This window comes from Balaenoptera acutorostrata, chromosome 15 (assembly GCF_949987535.1).
Source record: "Balaenoptera acutorostrata chromosome 15, mBalAcu1.1, whole genome shotgun sequence".
Taxonomy (NCBI): domain Eukaryota; kingdom Metazoa; phylum Chordata; class Mammalia; order Artiodactyla; family Balaenopteridae; genus Balaenoptera; species Balaenoptera acutorostrata.
The window spans coordinates 4,739,709-4,754,648 of NC_080078.1; the positions used below are offsets into that span (position 1 = coordinate 4,739,709).

Sequence of the window (14,940 nt, forward strand, 5' to 3'; positions counted from 1 at the left end):
GTACCTGGTTTCTTGTGGACTCCCATCTGCTCCGTGTCCCTCGTGAAGGAGAGGGTCAGGTCAGGCTCTGGACACTCACTCTGTTGTTTTCCTAGTTTGAGGGTCTTTCTGAGGCTCGTTCTGCCCAATGAGTGTAAGTCCAGTCTCATACATCTCTGCCATGTACTCTTTCAACAAAACCTTCTCAGCATCTAGAGCAGTGAGAGTGTAAACCTGGGCCAAAATCAGACGTTACTCCAAAGAGGGCAAATTTACCCATTTACTCACCCACTTTACAGGCGATGTGAAGTACCTGAAAAATAGCTGACTCACTTGACGTGAAATCTGAGAACAGAGATCAGTAAAATATTTATGTTCTCGAGCAGGTTTGTGTGAGGGCAGGATAGTAAGAGACACGAAGCTCACATGCAGGAGTCCTGAAAGGAAAATATTTTTAAAAACACCTTTTCACACGTAACTGTATGTGTGTGCATGTGTGTGCATGTGAACTGCGTAAAACTGGACCCTCGGGAGCTCGTGGGCCGTTCCCGCTGGGTTTATGATAAGCTGCTGTGGTTTCCCACCCAGGACACGGACCTGGTGCCCAGTGACATTGCAGCAGGGCTCGCTCTTCTCCATCAGCAACAGGACAACATCAGGAACAACCAGGAGCCTGACGAGGTGGTCAGCCATTCCCCAGGGTCCTCCCAGGTAAGCCCATGTCTCTATTGGGTTGTACAGTTTTGACATTCACACCTACTTGTAAATTAAAAAAAAAAAAAAAGCAACAGTTTCAGGAGCAGTTGATTGGAATCAGATTTGTGGCTTTTGCTAGTTGTGGTTTGTCACCTGTCAGGTGAGGCATCTCCTCATCACCTGGAGTGCAGGTAAAGGGAGCCCATTCCTGGCCCGTTCACCACCCACTGTATTTATTTTTATTTCTTTTCCTGAGATTCTCTTTTAGGAAGTTGGCTGTTGTCTGCATATCGAAAATTCCCTCTGGGGTGGGACCTGGCTCTCCCAGAGTGTGTTTGCTCTCTTCTCTGGGGAACAGATACAGTTCAACTTTGCTTGATGATTGCTTTCCTGCCACAACTTCTGTGCTTTTGAAAGAGAAAATTGCATGTAGATTGTGTGTCTATCCCTGCACCTAGTTCCCAGCAGCCCATTTGTTGCAGTGGCGTCTGCACCTGCGTCCAGCAGGAAGTCATGGGCTTATTTCGCCAGGAGTCAGAAAAGTCATTAGGGATTTTTGCTGCTAACTTCTGCATTCTCCTAAAATGAGGGGTTCATCTGTCTGTATTTAAGGACCAGTTTTCCCAGTGGAAGTCCTCCGAGAGGTCTATTCCCTGAAGAAAGAAAGGGAAGAATCAGGAATTTGAGTTCAGGTTTAAGATCATAGTCTGTTCTACTATTTATCAAATAGATAATCCACAAGGACCTACTTTGTAGCACAGGGAACTCAATGTCTTGTAATAACCTATATGGGAAAAGAATCTGAAAAGGAATAGATATAGGTATATGTATAACTGAATCACTTTGCTGTACACCTGAAACTAACACAACATTGTAAACCAACTATACGCCAATATAAAATGAAAATTAAATTTAAAAAAAAAAAAAGGGCTTCCCTGGTGGCGCAGTGGTTGAGAGTCTGCCTGCCAGTGCAGGGGACACGGGTTCGGGCCCTGGTCTGGGAAGATCCCACATGCCGCGGAGCAGCTAGGCCTGTGTGCCACAACTACCGAGCCTGCGCGTCTGGAGCCTGTGCTCTGCAATGAGAGGCTGCGACGGTGAGAGGCCTGTGCACCGCAATGAAGAGTGGCCCCCGCTCGCCGCAGCTAGAGAAAGCCCTCTCGCAGAGGCGAAGACCCAACACAGCCATAAATAAATAAATAAATAAAACCAGGAGACTCGGGGATAATCTGAAGAAACACAGAACTCCTAATCGATAGAGACTCTAAAGGGCTACAATCTAAGCATTTAAAAAAAAAAAAAAAAAAAAGATCATAGTGTGTTGATCCTCTCCTTAATGGGTTCCCCTAAACAAAAAGCTTTTTTTCTTCTCTTACAGGAAGCTGATTTGGATGCAGAATTAGAAAACTGCCATCACTACATGCAGTTTGCAGCAGCTGCCTATGGGTGGCCTCTCTATATTTACAGAAACCCTTTTACAGGGCTGTGCAGGATTGGTGGCGACTGGTAGGTGGGCACCGTCTGAGGCCTCCATCCTCATTCCGCTCCGGATGTTGCTTGCTATGGTGTCCGTACTTTATTTTCTAAAAATAGTCACGTTTCCCTGTTTAAAAAAACTTCCTATTTTGAAATAGTTCAAAAACCGCAAGAGCAGTGCTAAGAACGCCCATGTCCTTTATCTAGAATGACCAGCTGTGACTCAGTTTGGTCACATGTGCTGTATCGCTCTCTCCGTAAATACGTGTTTTTCCCCCCAGAGCCATTGGAGATACAGTTGCGGGCATCATGCATTAGAGGTAAAGACCTCTAATTACTTCAGCTTGTATTTCTTAAGAACAAGGTCTTTCTTTGCCATAAATTACAGTACAGTTATAAAATTCAGGAAGTTTCTCATTAATCATTAGCTATTCAAATTTTTCCAATTGTTCCAGTAATACCCCTTGTCGCACATTTTCTTCCAGTCAGGAGCGTGGATTGCATTTAGCTGTCAGGTCTCCTTAGTCTCCTCCAGTTTGGAACAGTTCCTCAGTCTTTTTTTTTTTTTTTTTTTTTTTTTTAATCTTTCACGATATTGACATTTTGAAAAGGACGGTCTGGGTATCTTGTAGGCTGGCCCTCACTTTGCATTTGTCTGGTGACTTCTTCACGATTAGGTTCAAGTTACACGTCTTTGGCAGGAATGCCCCATGCGGAGCGTGCATCCTTCTTAGGACATCACATCAGGAGATACCTGATGCCGGCTTGTCCCAGTCCTGGTGATTTTAGGGTCTCTCCCATCCTTGTTGGTTTATTTTTTGAATATGTAGAGCATTAATAAAGAAGTCAGACTGTAGTAAGATGTGTACACAGAAGTGTCATTTAAAGGCCACTGTAGGTTCCCAGACTGAGCTGTGCAGGCTGTCAGTGGGCGCCCTCAGGTTTGCTGGGAAACGGGACGGCAGGGTGGGGTCTTGCTCTGTACGTGGCTCTGGTTGGCGCAGTAACGCCTCTGCCCCCGTTTTAGTTGCAGAAGCCGGACAACTGATTATGACTTGGTTGGAGGTGATCAGCTCACCTGTCACTTTGGCTCCATCCTGCAGACGACGGGGCTGCAGTACCGGGATTTCATTCACGTCAGCTTTCACGACAAGGTAGAGTGAGCAGTGCTTCCTAACTTCTTCTGGGTCTTGGAGTCCTTCGAGATTCTGGTGGAAGTTATAAACTATTCCCCCGGAAAAATGTGCGGGGACACGTACACAGACACATACTCACCCCAAGTTTAGCGCACTATCTTGGGGTTCACAAACGCCCTCGAAGCCCCCCCCAGGTTTAACATAAGATGGGGCAGAAAGTCTTCATCAGAGAGACTATGCTGTGTTTCACCTGAGCCCATTTTTAGTGAAGAACAATGAGTTGCACTTGGCATTAATCCCACACCGGTGTCCGGGGTTGATCAATCCTGGTCTCTGGATCTGAGCTCCGTCCTGTTAGTGCAGTGCAATGGGTCTCACACTCGGGAGGGTCCCGGAATCGCAGGGCTGGTTAGTGAAGCTGCAGAAGCCAGTCCGTCTGGCGTCAGGGACCCGTCCTGCATTGCTTCGTGGCTCCCCCCACGGTCCTCACAGGCACCGGAAGCCCAGAACCTGCAGCCAAGCACAGCGGCTCTCACATCTGCCGTCTACTGGGATCTCCTGGGGAGCTTCTACAACTCAGAAGCCCAGGCCAGACCCCAGATGAATGAAGTCAGAGTCCGTGGCGATGGGACCCCAGCTCAGGAGCCCCCCACAGTTCCAGCACACAGACGGTTCAGGGAACCACTGGTGTCCTGTTCTTGAGCCCCCTGGCTCCCAAACTCCTGCATTTTAGACTCACCTGGGAGGTGTAAAAGTCACCCCCCATCCCACTGTGATCAGAACGTCCAGGATCTTGTTTTCATGTCCGCAGTGAATCTGGTGCCCAGCAGAGCGCAGGAGCCCGTGAGCCCTGTGCTGCCCTGTCACTGAGTGGTGGTGACAGAAAGGGCGGGTGGGGTTTAAAGGAGGTGATTTTCCACAGAAGGCTCGTGACTGCTCTGTGGCCTCTTTCAAGGAGCCCCCCACAAGGTCATCAGTAGAAGTCCCTCTCCTGCGGAAACCAGGGCGGTGAAGTCGGCAGTCTGTCCTCTCCTGCTGGCTCCAAATGCACGACCGTTCACCACGCACAGGTGGCCGTACCCGTGGTGTCACACCACCCGGAGGACAGCACACCATGCTGTCCTCCTTAAAGATGAGGAAATGGGGTCGAAGAGAACTTCAGATGTTTGCTTGGGGTCCCACGGCAGGAATGGGGCGGAGCAGAGTTCCTGAGGCAGGTCTGCCTAACCCAGACCCTCTCGCTGCTCCTTCAGGGGCCTCTGCAGGTGCGAAGGCAGGAGCCTAGGGTTACTGCTGGACCTGCGGTCGGTTCTGATGCAAGTGGGTGCTTACAGGGCCCAGAGCCTCTCACCCGCTGCTTGCACTGACCCAGAGTGGAGGCTCTGGTCTTGCCCACTGAGATGGCTCTATCCCCTGCCCCCGAGGGTAAAAGGGTCTTGGGTTTAGAGAGCCTTTCATCACTGAGAATCAGAAGTCACACTGTCTGCTGAGGACGAGCAGAGGTGGGGATCAGTGCACCCCTCCGCGCTGTGCTCGGAAGCGCCGTTTGTCAGCCGCTCTGGGCTGGCCCAGCCGTGTCCACAGGCACCTGTGCTAGTGCTCGTTCCTCTCTCCCAGGTGTACGAGCTCCCCTTCTTAGTGGCTCTGGACCACAGGAAGGAGTCGGTGGTGGTGGCTGTGAGGGGAACCATGTCTCTCCAGGTACGGAGCCTGGCGCGCTGGCCCAGGGGACCGGGGGCGGGCGGTCAGCAGCTCAGATGCCAGGAGACCCAGCTTTCCTGGAACTGAGGGGAAACCTTCGTAAGTGACAGCATCAGACACAGGGAAACACCGGGCGTGGAAAACAGGGAGGCGAGTCCAGGGCTGTCAAATATTCCCTTTGAAAAAGCAGATAAAGCCATTTCCTTTAACCAAGAAATATTGGAAACTTAGACGCTGGCAGGGCTGGGCTCCCCTACTCCCGGGCGGGTGCCCGCTTGATTCCCTGGGCCCCCAACCCGGGTGACCCTCCCCTTGAAGTTTCTGCACCCAAAGCCAGAAAGAACAGTAGGTTAAGTCATGCAGTCCAAAGTCAGCCCACTCTTAGGTACCCCGCACCCCCCCTCCCCAGTTCCCGTTCGGGGTCTCAGCCGGCCCCACGCGCCTGCCCCCCGCTCCCCCAGTGCCGTGGGAGCCAGCACTGTCCAGCCCCACCCAGCGGTCCCCTCCCATCCTGCTCGGTCTCTGCCCCACGAAGACACCTGGTGACTTTCTTCTCTCCTGTGTTGTGCTTTTTGGTCTCCTCTTGGCTGTTCCTCAGTCTCATTTCCTAGTTCTCTCTTTTCTCCTGACCCAGGAAATGAAACGAGACTCCACCCTCTTCTGCTTTCCCCCCGACCTTGCACGGGCAGCCTTGCCCCTGCCTCGCCAGGAGCCATCTGGGTCTGCCCGGGCCCCCGCTCCCGGGTCTGCTCTCCCGTCAGGGCACCGCCCGCCCCAGTAACCATGCGGCGCCCCCTTGCCCCCCAAGAAGCCGCAGAGCTGAAGTTGTCTCCGGCTCTCTCCTCGCTTCCTGCCCAGTCTGTCGCGCGTGGTCCTGCCCGGCCGCTCTCTGGCCCGTCTCCTCCAGTCCCAGCACCGCAGCCCTGGTTCTGGTCCCAGGCCTCTCTTTCCTGGGCCGGCGACAGGTTCCCTACCCGGTCCCTGTCTCTCGTCTCGCATCTTCCCAGTCTGTCCTTTGTACCATCCAGAGGACTCTTTCTAGAACACGGTCAGACCTGCCACTGCTCGCAAACCTCCGGCAGTTCCCACTGCGTTTTATACACGGTTCCTGGTTCTTGTTGAGGCTCTGTCGGCACTGGGGGGCACAGTTCTCAGCCCTGGCAGCCCCAGAGCCACTTCGGGGCCCCTCCCCCCGCAGGTGGGCCTCCCTGGGTCCCGGGGACACACCAGCCTCCCAGGCTCTGCCCGCGGCCCCTCGATGCATCCAGAGTCGCGTGCCCGTGAGCCCAGCCCACCGCCCGCTTCCCGTGCTCAGATGCCTCTGCCCTGGGTCCTGCTGCTCCCCTGGGTGGGGATGCCGGCCTCTGTTCTCTCCTCTGCTTCCTGAAAACCAGCTTTTCCGTGAGGCTCTGGCTCAGGCCACCTCCTCCAGGAAGCACCCCCATGCCCTGCAGCACTCACCCCTCTGCTCTGTGTGACGTGTCTCTTACCCTCCCTTAGGTTTCAGCCAGCCGTTGACTGGGCCCCTGGAGGACGGGAACCATGCTTTGCTCAACACCCTGGCCCAGGGCTCTGTGCTTCGTGGGTGCTTAGATGCTGTGTGCAGGGAGTGGGGGCAGAGGGTGCGTCTTAGACGTGTCCCCTCCCCAGTCTTCATGTCTGATTGCGCCGTGGGTCCCTCAGGAGCTTCCTGGCCACCTGGCATCTCTCCCGAGTTCAGGCACCTGGGGTCCAATTCTCAACAGCCTGACCCGGGGGACTGTCCCACGCAGCCACCCTCAGCTAGCCCAGCCCAGCTGACGGCCTCTTCCCACGCACTGTTTCCAGGACATCCTTACGGACCTGTCAGCAGAGAGCGAGCCGCTCGACCTCGAGTGTGAGGTGCAGGACTGCTGGGCACACAAGGTAGGAGCCGAGGCTGTGTGGTCTGGAATGTTCTGTCAAGGGGAACCTTGAAGGCGCTGGAGTATTTTCAGCTCGGGGTCTCCCGCGTTAACGCTGTTGTGAGCCAGGTGCTGTCCAGCACGTCTTCTCACCACAGCCCTGAGAGGTTACTTTCGTTTTTAAGAGAAAGAAGCAGGTTCATAGCGATTGCGTCACTTGCCAGTAGCTACACGGTTACTGGAACAAGTGTCAGAGTCGGCATTTGAATGCTTTTCTTCCCGTGTAATTAAAGTAGTACTTCCTCATGGTGCAAAAAAGCTTTAGTGCAACACAGTGCAGGCAGACCCTCCCTGAGATGCAGACGCTCAGCGCTTTTCTGCATGTCGTTGCATTCTCTGCATATGTCACAATACCCAGTTCCTGTTTCACTGTTACCGTGCTGGCAGGGGGCCCGGGGTGCATGAGCTCCTCCTGAAGGGATGACGGGAGGAGCACGGCCTGCTCAGAGCAGAGTTATTTCCCTCCGCCAGCCTCCGGGAACCACCGTTTTACTGTCTGTGAATTTGCTTATTTTACGTTCCTCATATAAGTGGAATTATACAGTATTTGTCCTTTCATTACTGGCTTATTTCACTGAGCACATGTCCTCAGGCTTCATCCGTGTTGCAGCGTGTGTCAGAACTTCCTTTGGCTGCTGTAAAATTGCCATGAGCATGGGTGTGCAGGTAACTGCTGGAGTCCCTGCTTTCAGTTCTGGGGGCAATATGCCCAGACATGGGATTGCTGGGTCTTTTGTTATTTCTCTGTTTAACTTTTTGAGGAACCAGCAAACTGTTTTCCAACACAGCTGCACCATTTTACGTTCCCACCAGCAAAGAACGCGGGTTTCCATTTCTTTGCATCCTCATCACTTTTCTTTCTTTTTTTTTTTTGAATATAGCCATTCTAGTGGCTGTGCAGTGGGAATCTCACTGTGGTTTTGATTTGCATTTTCCTGATGACTAACGAGGTTGTAGAGCTGAGCGTTTTAACACTTGAGGGAAAGTCTGGGATGATTCCTTCCCTAAAGGTTACAGCGGCTGCTTCTGGGGAGAAGGATGTCGGGGGTGGAGGGCAGTGGTCTTCCACTGTTTTTATACACTTTGTGTGGTTTTTAACCAAAACATGTATTACTTCTGTAGTAATAGTTTTTTAAATAGAATGCTTAATTTTTATAAAAGCACGTGTTATTGCCAGAGTGCGGTGCTGGTAATTGAACCCCAGTGTCCTGTCTGGACAACTTTTTTTCCTTCCAGGTTTTTTTGTTACTGTTGTTTTTTGGGTTTTTGTTTTTTTCTGTGCCTGGACACTTCAGGGAAGAGCCAGAGTGGAAGCTTTTGGCTTTTGTTCTGCCTCCAGTTAAGAGCTTGACAGTCCTGGGAATGTGAACTTTTTTCCTTTATCCCTTAGCTGTCTTTTCATACCTCAATTCACTGACAAGTCCAGTTTAACTATTACTGGGTGTGCATGAAGAAAAACAAATAAGAAATTTAATACTTAATATAGAGACGCATCAACTAGACAAGCACAGAATACCCTCAGAGCCCTGTGGGCTCGGCTGTGGCTCTGGTCTTAGAAGAATTTGGGCCGCAGACCGAGGCTTTGTGCCTCCACACGCTGCGACCCTGCAGGCCTGGCCGGCTCTCAGCGGAGGCCTCCTCCAGCACCGTTTGGTTCAGTGACAGCTCTTGCCCTCCCGCCGGGAAGACAGCTGCTCAGGGCCTAAGGGCACGAACTGTTCTCTGCTCTTGGCCTTGGTACCGAGTTTTGGCTCTGATGCTGTCCACGATGGTTGGAGTTCAAAGCTGTGCAGCTGAAAACGGTCTTGGCATTTCACCTGTAACACTTGTGCCAGGGAGACTCACAACCGGCCGAGTTGTGGTCCAAATGCCGAGTGGCTCTGGCTGTCCAGAACCAGATACGCGGTAGGTGCCTAATGAATGTTGGCGGAAGTCGACAGCATCGCGTGGTAGGAGGGGGAGGAAAGGGAGATCTGGCGGTTTGTCCAGAAGTGCCGTCAGACTGTGCACAGCATGTTAACCCTTCAGACCTCCTGGTTTCTCATACGCGAGGCCAGGTTCTGCATTCTGCTCACAGGGTTATAGGGCTATTGAATCAGGAATTTGCAGCAGCTTTAGAGAGGAGCAAAACAGTCTCCCATCTTATGTGGAATTTCTCCCATTTCATCCTGTTGGAGGTTAGGCTGCAGGGGCCGGTGGCCAGGCCTGTCCTGTGTTGTCATGCAGGAAGCACTCTGAAAATGTTTTTGGTTGACAGGGTTGTCTCTCCTCGATGGGAACTACTTAATTTTCAAGAAGTCTGTTTCGTGAGATAGCTGTATTTGTTAGGAAGTTTTACATTCTGTTTTTTGAAATTAAACCAAAGCCTGGCCTCCCTAGGACTCACTTCCGATGGTTTTAGTTCTGCTTTTGCAGGAACAGTGGCTACTTAGTCACTGTCACTGATTCAGAACTTTACATTTTAACATACTTGTAAAAGATCAGCCATTTATAATCTAAATGTGACGGACCATGGGGACTTGGCTAAAGTAAATTGTGGGACGTCCATGCAGCAAAATACTCTGTAGCTACAGAAGAAGCCTTAGAAATATCCATTGACATGGAAGGATGTTCCTGACGTCACCTATTCGCTCATGGAAATATTTTTTGAGCCCCTGCTTCGTGCCAAGCTCTGTGCCAGGTGCCAGGTGCCAGGAACACAGCAGTGAGCGGTAGATGTGCTCGCTGATCCCAGGACGGCTTCCCTGCCTGGGGGGACAGAGTCGCCACTAGGAGACCCCGTGGAGGCCTGGCCTGTCTGACAGTCACCAGCCGCCTCTGTGTCTGCACTTTCAGGGGATTTGTCAAGCTGCCAGATACGTTTACCGACGACTCATCAACGACGGGATTTTGAGCCAGGCGTTCAGCATTGCACCTGTGAGATTTTAACTCTTCTTTTCTTTCGTTTTCTCTGCCATTAGCTATTTGTTTTCTTAACCTTTACTCATTCTGCATTTGCCCCCTAGGAATACCGGCTGGTCATCGTGGGGCACAGCCTGGGGGCAGGCGCCGCGGCCCTGTTGACCATCATGCTCAGAAACCCATACCCACAAGTCAGGTGTTACGCCTTTTCCCCGCCCAGGGGGCTGCTGAGGTACTTCTTTGTTTTCTTTCCTGTAAGGAGGTGCTACTCACAAGTTATATGGTCAAAACTGGTCTCTTATCTGCAAGTTAGTTAACAATTTCTCATCCTCAGGAGAAGTTTGTTTCAAAGCCCTGTTTGGTTGAAAAAAGACTGGATAGCTTTTCATAGGTCTCTCTAACCATAGCTTTGATTTTATTTTATTTTTTTAAACAGGTATAATTATATTAGTTTCAGATGTACAACAGAACGATTCGATATTTGTATATGCTGTGAAATGATCACAATAAGTCTAGTTAACAGATAGTTACAGAATCATTTTTCCTTGTGAGGAGAACTTTTTTTTTTTAAATGAAAGCTTCTTCATTTATTTATTTATTTTTGGCTGTGTTGGGTCTTCGTTTCTGTGCGAGGGCTTTCTCTAGTTGCGGCGAGCAGGGGCCACTCGTCATCGCGGTGCGCGGGCCTCTCACTGTCGCGGCCTCTCTTGTTGCGGAGCACAGGCTCCAGACGCGCAGGCTCAGTAGCTGTGGCGCACGGGCTTAGTTGCTCCGCGGCATGTGGGATCTTCCCGGACCAGGGCTCGAACCCGTGTCCCCTGCATTGGCAGGCAGACTCTCAACCACTGCACCACCAGGGAAGCCCAGGAGAACTTTTAAGATTTACTTTCTTAGCAGCTTTCACGTACGCAGCACAGCATTATTAACTGCAGTCGCCATGCTGTACATTACATCCCAATAACTTATTTATTTTATAACTGGAAGCTTGTACCTTTCGACTCCTTTCACCCATTTCACTGCCTCCCCTCCCACCCCCCGCCCCTGGCAGCCCCCAGTCTGTTCTCTGTATCTGTGAGCTTGGTTTGTTTTTTCAGTTTTCACATGTAAGTGAGATCACGTGGTATTTGCCTTTCTGTTCTCTCACTTAGCATCATGAGCTTAAGGTCCGTCCAGGCTGTTGTCCCTCCACAAACGGCAAGATTTCATTACCTCTTATGGCTGAATAATATTCCATTACACACACACACACACACACACACGTCTTTATCCATTCATCCGTTAGTGGACACTTAGGTATTTTCCATGTCTTGGCTATTGTAAATAATGCTGCAGTGAACATGGGGGTGCAGGTGTCTTTCAAGTCAGTGTCTTCGTTTTCTTTGGATAAACACCTAGAAGTGGAATTGCTGGATCATACGGTAGTTCTATTTTTAATTTTTTGAGGACCCTCCATACTGTTTTTTCGTAGTGGCTGCACCAGTTTACATCCCCACCAACAATGCACAAGCATTCCCTCTCCTCCACATCTGGCCAGTGCTTGGTATTTCATGTCTCTCTTTTTTGGATAATAGCCATTCTGACAGGTGCGAGGTGCCATCTCGAGCTTCGCACTTTCACGTGATGTGCATCTCCCTCACGATTAGGGATGCCGAGCATCTTTTCACCTACCTGTTGGCCATCTGTATGTCTTCTTTGGAAAAGTGTCTATTTAGATCGTCTGCCCTTTTCTTTTGGACACGCAGCATGTGGGATCCTAGTTCCCGGACCAGGGATTGAACCCTGCAGGGGTCACGCCCCCTGCAGTGGAAGCTCGGCGTTTCAACCACTGGACCGCCAGGGAAGTCCCCGTCGGCCCATTTTTTAATCAGATTGTCTTATTGCTATTGAGTTGTATGAATTCTTTATATATTTTGGTTCTAACCTCTTATCAGGTATATGATTTGCAAATACCTTCTTCCATTCAGTAAGTTGCCTTTTCATTTTGTCAGTGGTCTCCTTTGCTGTGCAAAAGCTTTTTAGCTGGATGTAGTCCCATTTGATTGGGCTTTTGTTGCCTTTGTTCTTGGTGTCAAATCCAAAAAATCATCACCAAGACCAATGTCAAGGAGCTTACTGCCTATGTCTTCTTCTAGGGGTATTCTGATTTCAGGTCTTATATTCAAGTCTTTAACCCATTTTGAATTAACTTTTGTGTATGGTGAGATAGTGGTCCAGTTTTCCCAACATCATTTATTGAAGAGACTGTCTTCTCCCCACTGTGTATTCTCAGCTCCCTTCTTAATTAATTCACTGTAAGTGCATGGGCTTATTTCTGGGCTCCCTGTTCTGTTCCATTGATCTATGTGTCTGTATTTATACTAATCATCATACTCTTCTGATTACTCTAGCTTTGCATTATATTATGAAATCAAGGATCACGATATCTCCAGCTTTGTTTTTCTTTCTCAAGATTGCTTAGGGCTATTTGGGGTCTTTTGTGCTTCCATATGAATTTTAGTGTTGTTTGTTCTATTTCTGTGAAAAATGCCATTGGAATTTTGATTAGGATTACATTGAATCTGTAGATTTCTTTGGGTAATATGGACATTTTAGTAATAATTCTTTTAATTCATGAGCACAGAATACCTTTCCATTTGTGTCTTCTTCAGTTTCTTTCTTCAGTGGCTTCTAGTTTTCACTGTGCAGGTCTTTCACCTCCTTGGTTAAATTTATTCCTAGGTACTTTATTCCTTTTTTTTTTTTCAATATTTGTTTGTTTGCATCGGGTCTGAGTTGTGGCACACGGCATCTTCGTTGTGACGCGTGGGCTTCTCTCTAGTTGTGGTGCATGGGCTCTAGAGCACATGGGCTCAGTAGTTGCAGTGCGGGCTTAGTTGCCCCGCGGCATGTGGGATCTTAGTTCCCTGACCAGGGATCAACTCACGTCCCCTGCATTGGAAAGCAGATTCTTAACCACTGGACCACCAAGGAAGTCATATTCTTTTTGATGTAATTATAAATGGGATTGTTTTCTTAATTTCTCTGATAGTTCATTATTAGTATATAGAAATGCAAGTTTCTGTATATTAATTTTGTATCCTGCAACTTTACTGAATTTGGTTACTAATTCATTTTTTGAGTTTGAAAATTACATTTTTCTTTTCTGATTCAACATACTTAATCCTGTATAATCTTTGGCCTGATGATAGAAGAAATCTGTACGACCATTAAAAAAAAAGAAATAAAAAATGAAAGGGGTAAAAATTAAATTTGTATCCATCATAGAATTTTTTTTTTTTTTTATAGCTACTTTATTTATTTATTTCTTTATTTTTGGCTGTGTTGGGTCTTCGGTTCGTGCGAGGGCTTTCTCTAGTTACGGCAAGTGGGGGCCACTCTTCATCGCGGTGCAGGGACCGCTCTTCATCGCGGTGCGCGGGCCTCTCACTATCGCGGCCCCTCCCGTTGCGGGGCACAGGCTCCAGACGCGCAGGCTCAGTAGTTGTGGCTCACGGGCCCAGCCGCTCCGTGGCATGTGGGATCCTCCCAGACCAGGGCTCGAACCCGCGTCCCCTGCATTAGCAGGCAGACTCCCAACCACTGCGCCACCAGGGAAGGCCCATCATAGAATTTTTGAAAAATATAAGTAAGTAGAGAGATCAAGATCTACCCAGAAATCATCATTGTAACTATTTAGGTTTGCTTTCTTCCAGCTTTGTGTGTGTGTGTGTGTGTGTGTGTGTGTGTGTGTGTGTGTGTGTTTATATGTGTTTTTCTAATATTCTATATACATTATATCCTTAACTATTCTTTGAGAACATGTTTTTAAATTAACTACTTAGTTTTCTATCATCTGGTTACACCACTTTTATTTATTCCCATACTGATATTTACATTCTTTTCATTTTTTCATTATTATAAATCTATCAATATCTTTATACATAAATGTTTGTGTACCTTTAAAATTTTTAAAAGCTCTTTTAGGGCTTCCCTGGTGGCGCAGTGGTTAAGAATCCGCCTGCCAATGCAGGGGACATGGGTTCGAGCCCTGGTCTGGGAAGATCCCACATGCCACAGAGCAACTGGGCCCGTGAGCCACAATTACTGAGCCTGCGCGTCTGGAGCCTGTGCTCCGCAACAAGAGAGGCCGCGACAGTGAGAGGCCAGCGCACCGCGATGAAGAGTGGCCCCCGCTTGCCACAACTAGAGAGAGCCCTCCCACAGAAATGAAGACCCAACACAGCCATAAATAAATAAATTAAAAAAAAAAAAGCTCTTTTAATATTAAAACACATATTTATACATATAATAAGACACGAAAGTGACTTTTTAAAATAACTGATTGTTTTTATTCAGTGAAACAAAGATAAAACATGTTTTTGAGAGTAATAAGCAAACATCCATACAACTTGGATGCATTTTGCTGTGTGAAAGAAACCTGATACAAGAGACCTTCTGTGTGATTTCACTTAATATGACATTTAAAAAAAAAATTTTTTTTAATGAATTTATTTATTTTTGGCTGCATTGGGTCTTCGTTGCTGTGTGCGGGCTTTCTCTAGCTGTGGTGTACGGGCTTCTCATTGCGGTGGCTTCTCTTGTTGCAGAGTGTGGCCTCTAGGTGCGCGGGCTCAGTAGTTGTGGCTCGCGGGCTCTAGAGCGCAGGCTCAGTAGTTGTGGCGCACGGGCTTAGTTGCTCTGTGGTATGTGGGATCTTCCCGGACCAGGGCTTGAACCTGTGTCCTCTGCATTGGCAGGCAGATTCTTAACCACTGCACCACCAGGGAAGTCCCTATACGACATTTTAGAAAAGACAAAACTATAACAACAGAAAGCAGATCAGTGGTTGCCTGTGGTTGGGGGTGGGATATTGCAGAAGGACACAGGGAGCCCGGGGGTGATGGAAATGCTCTACGTCTTGATTGAGGTGGTTGCTAAACAATTATATACATTTGTCAAGAGTCATCAAATTATACACTTAAAATGGGTGTGATTTTACTGTTGTAAATTACACCTCAATAAAGCTGATTTAAAAATAGTCACATACCTCTGCACCCACCCAAGTGGAGAAATGAACGTTGCCAGTGCCTTAAAGAGTCTCTGTGTGTCCTCTCCTTTCCTGTTCACAG

At 48.8% G+C, this 14,940-nt stretch overlaps 1 protein-coding gene across 5 annotated transcripts in view; it reads left to right on the top strand.

Moving 5' to 3' along the window:
* DAGLB (diacylglycerol lipase beta) overlaps positions 1-14,940 on the top strand; it is a 32,325-nt gene that overhangs the window by 10,941 nt on the left and 6,444 nt on the right. Inside the window, exons 5-11 of one of the 5 annotated variants that reach the window (XM_007186741.2) lie at positions 568-690; positions 2,054-2,181; positions 3,179-3,305; positions 4,905-4,988; positions 6,816-6,893; positions 9,767-9,847; positions 9,937-10,064. In XM_007186741.2, the coding sequence (XP_007186803.2) occupies positions 568-690; positions 2,054-2,181; positions 3,179-3,305; positions 4,905-4,988; positions 6,816-6,893; positions 9,767-9,847; positions 9,937-10,064 (749 nt within the window). The remainder of the gene's footprint in view (positions 1-567; positions 691-2,053; positions 2,182-3,178; positions 3,306-4,904; positions 4,989-6,815; positions 6,894-9,766; positions 9,848-9,936; positions 10,065-14,940) is intronic. The other 4 variants (XM_007186742.2, XM_007186743.2, XM_007186744.2 and 1 more) reach the window with 4 other exon arrangements.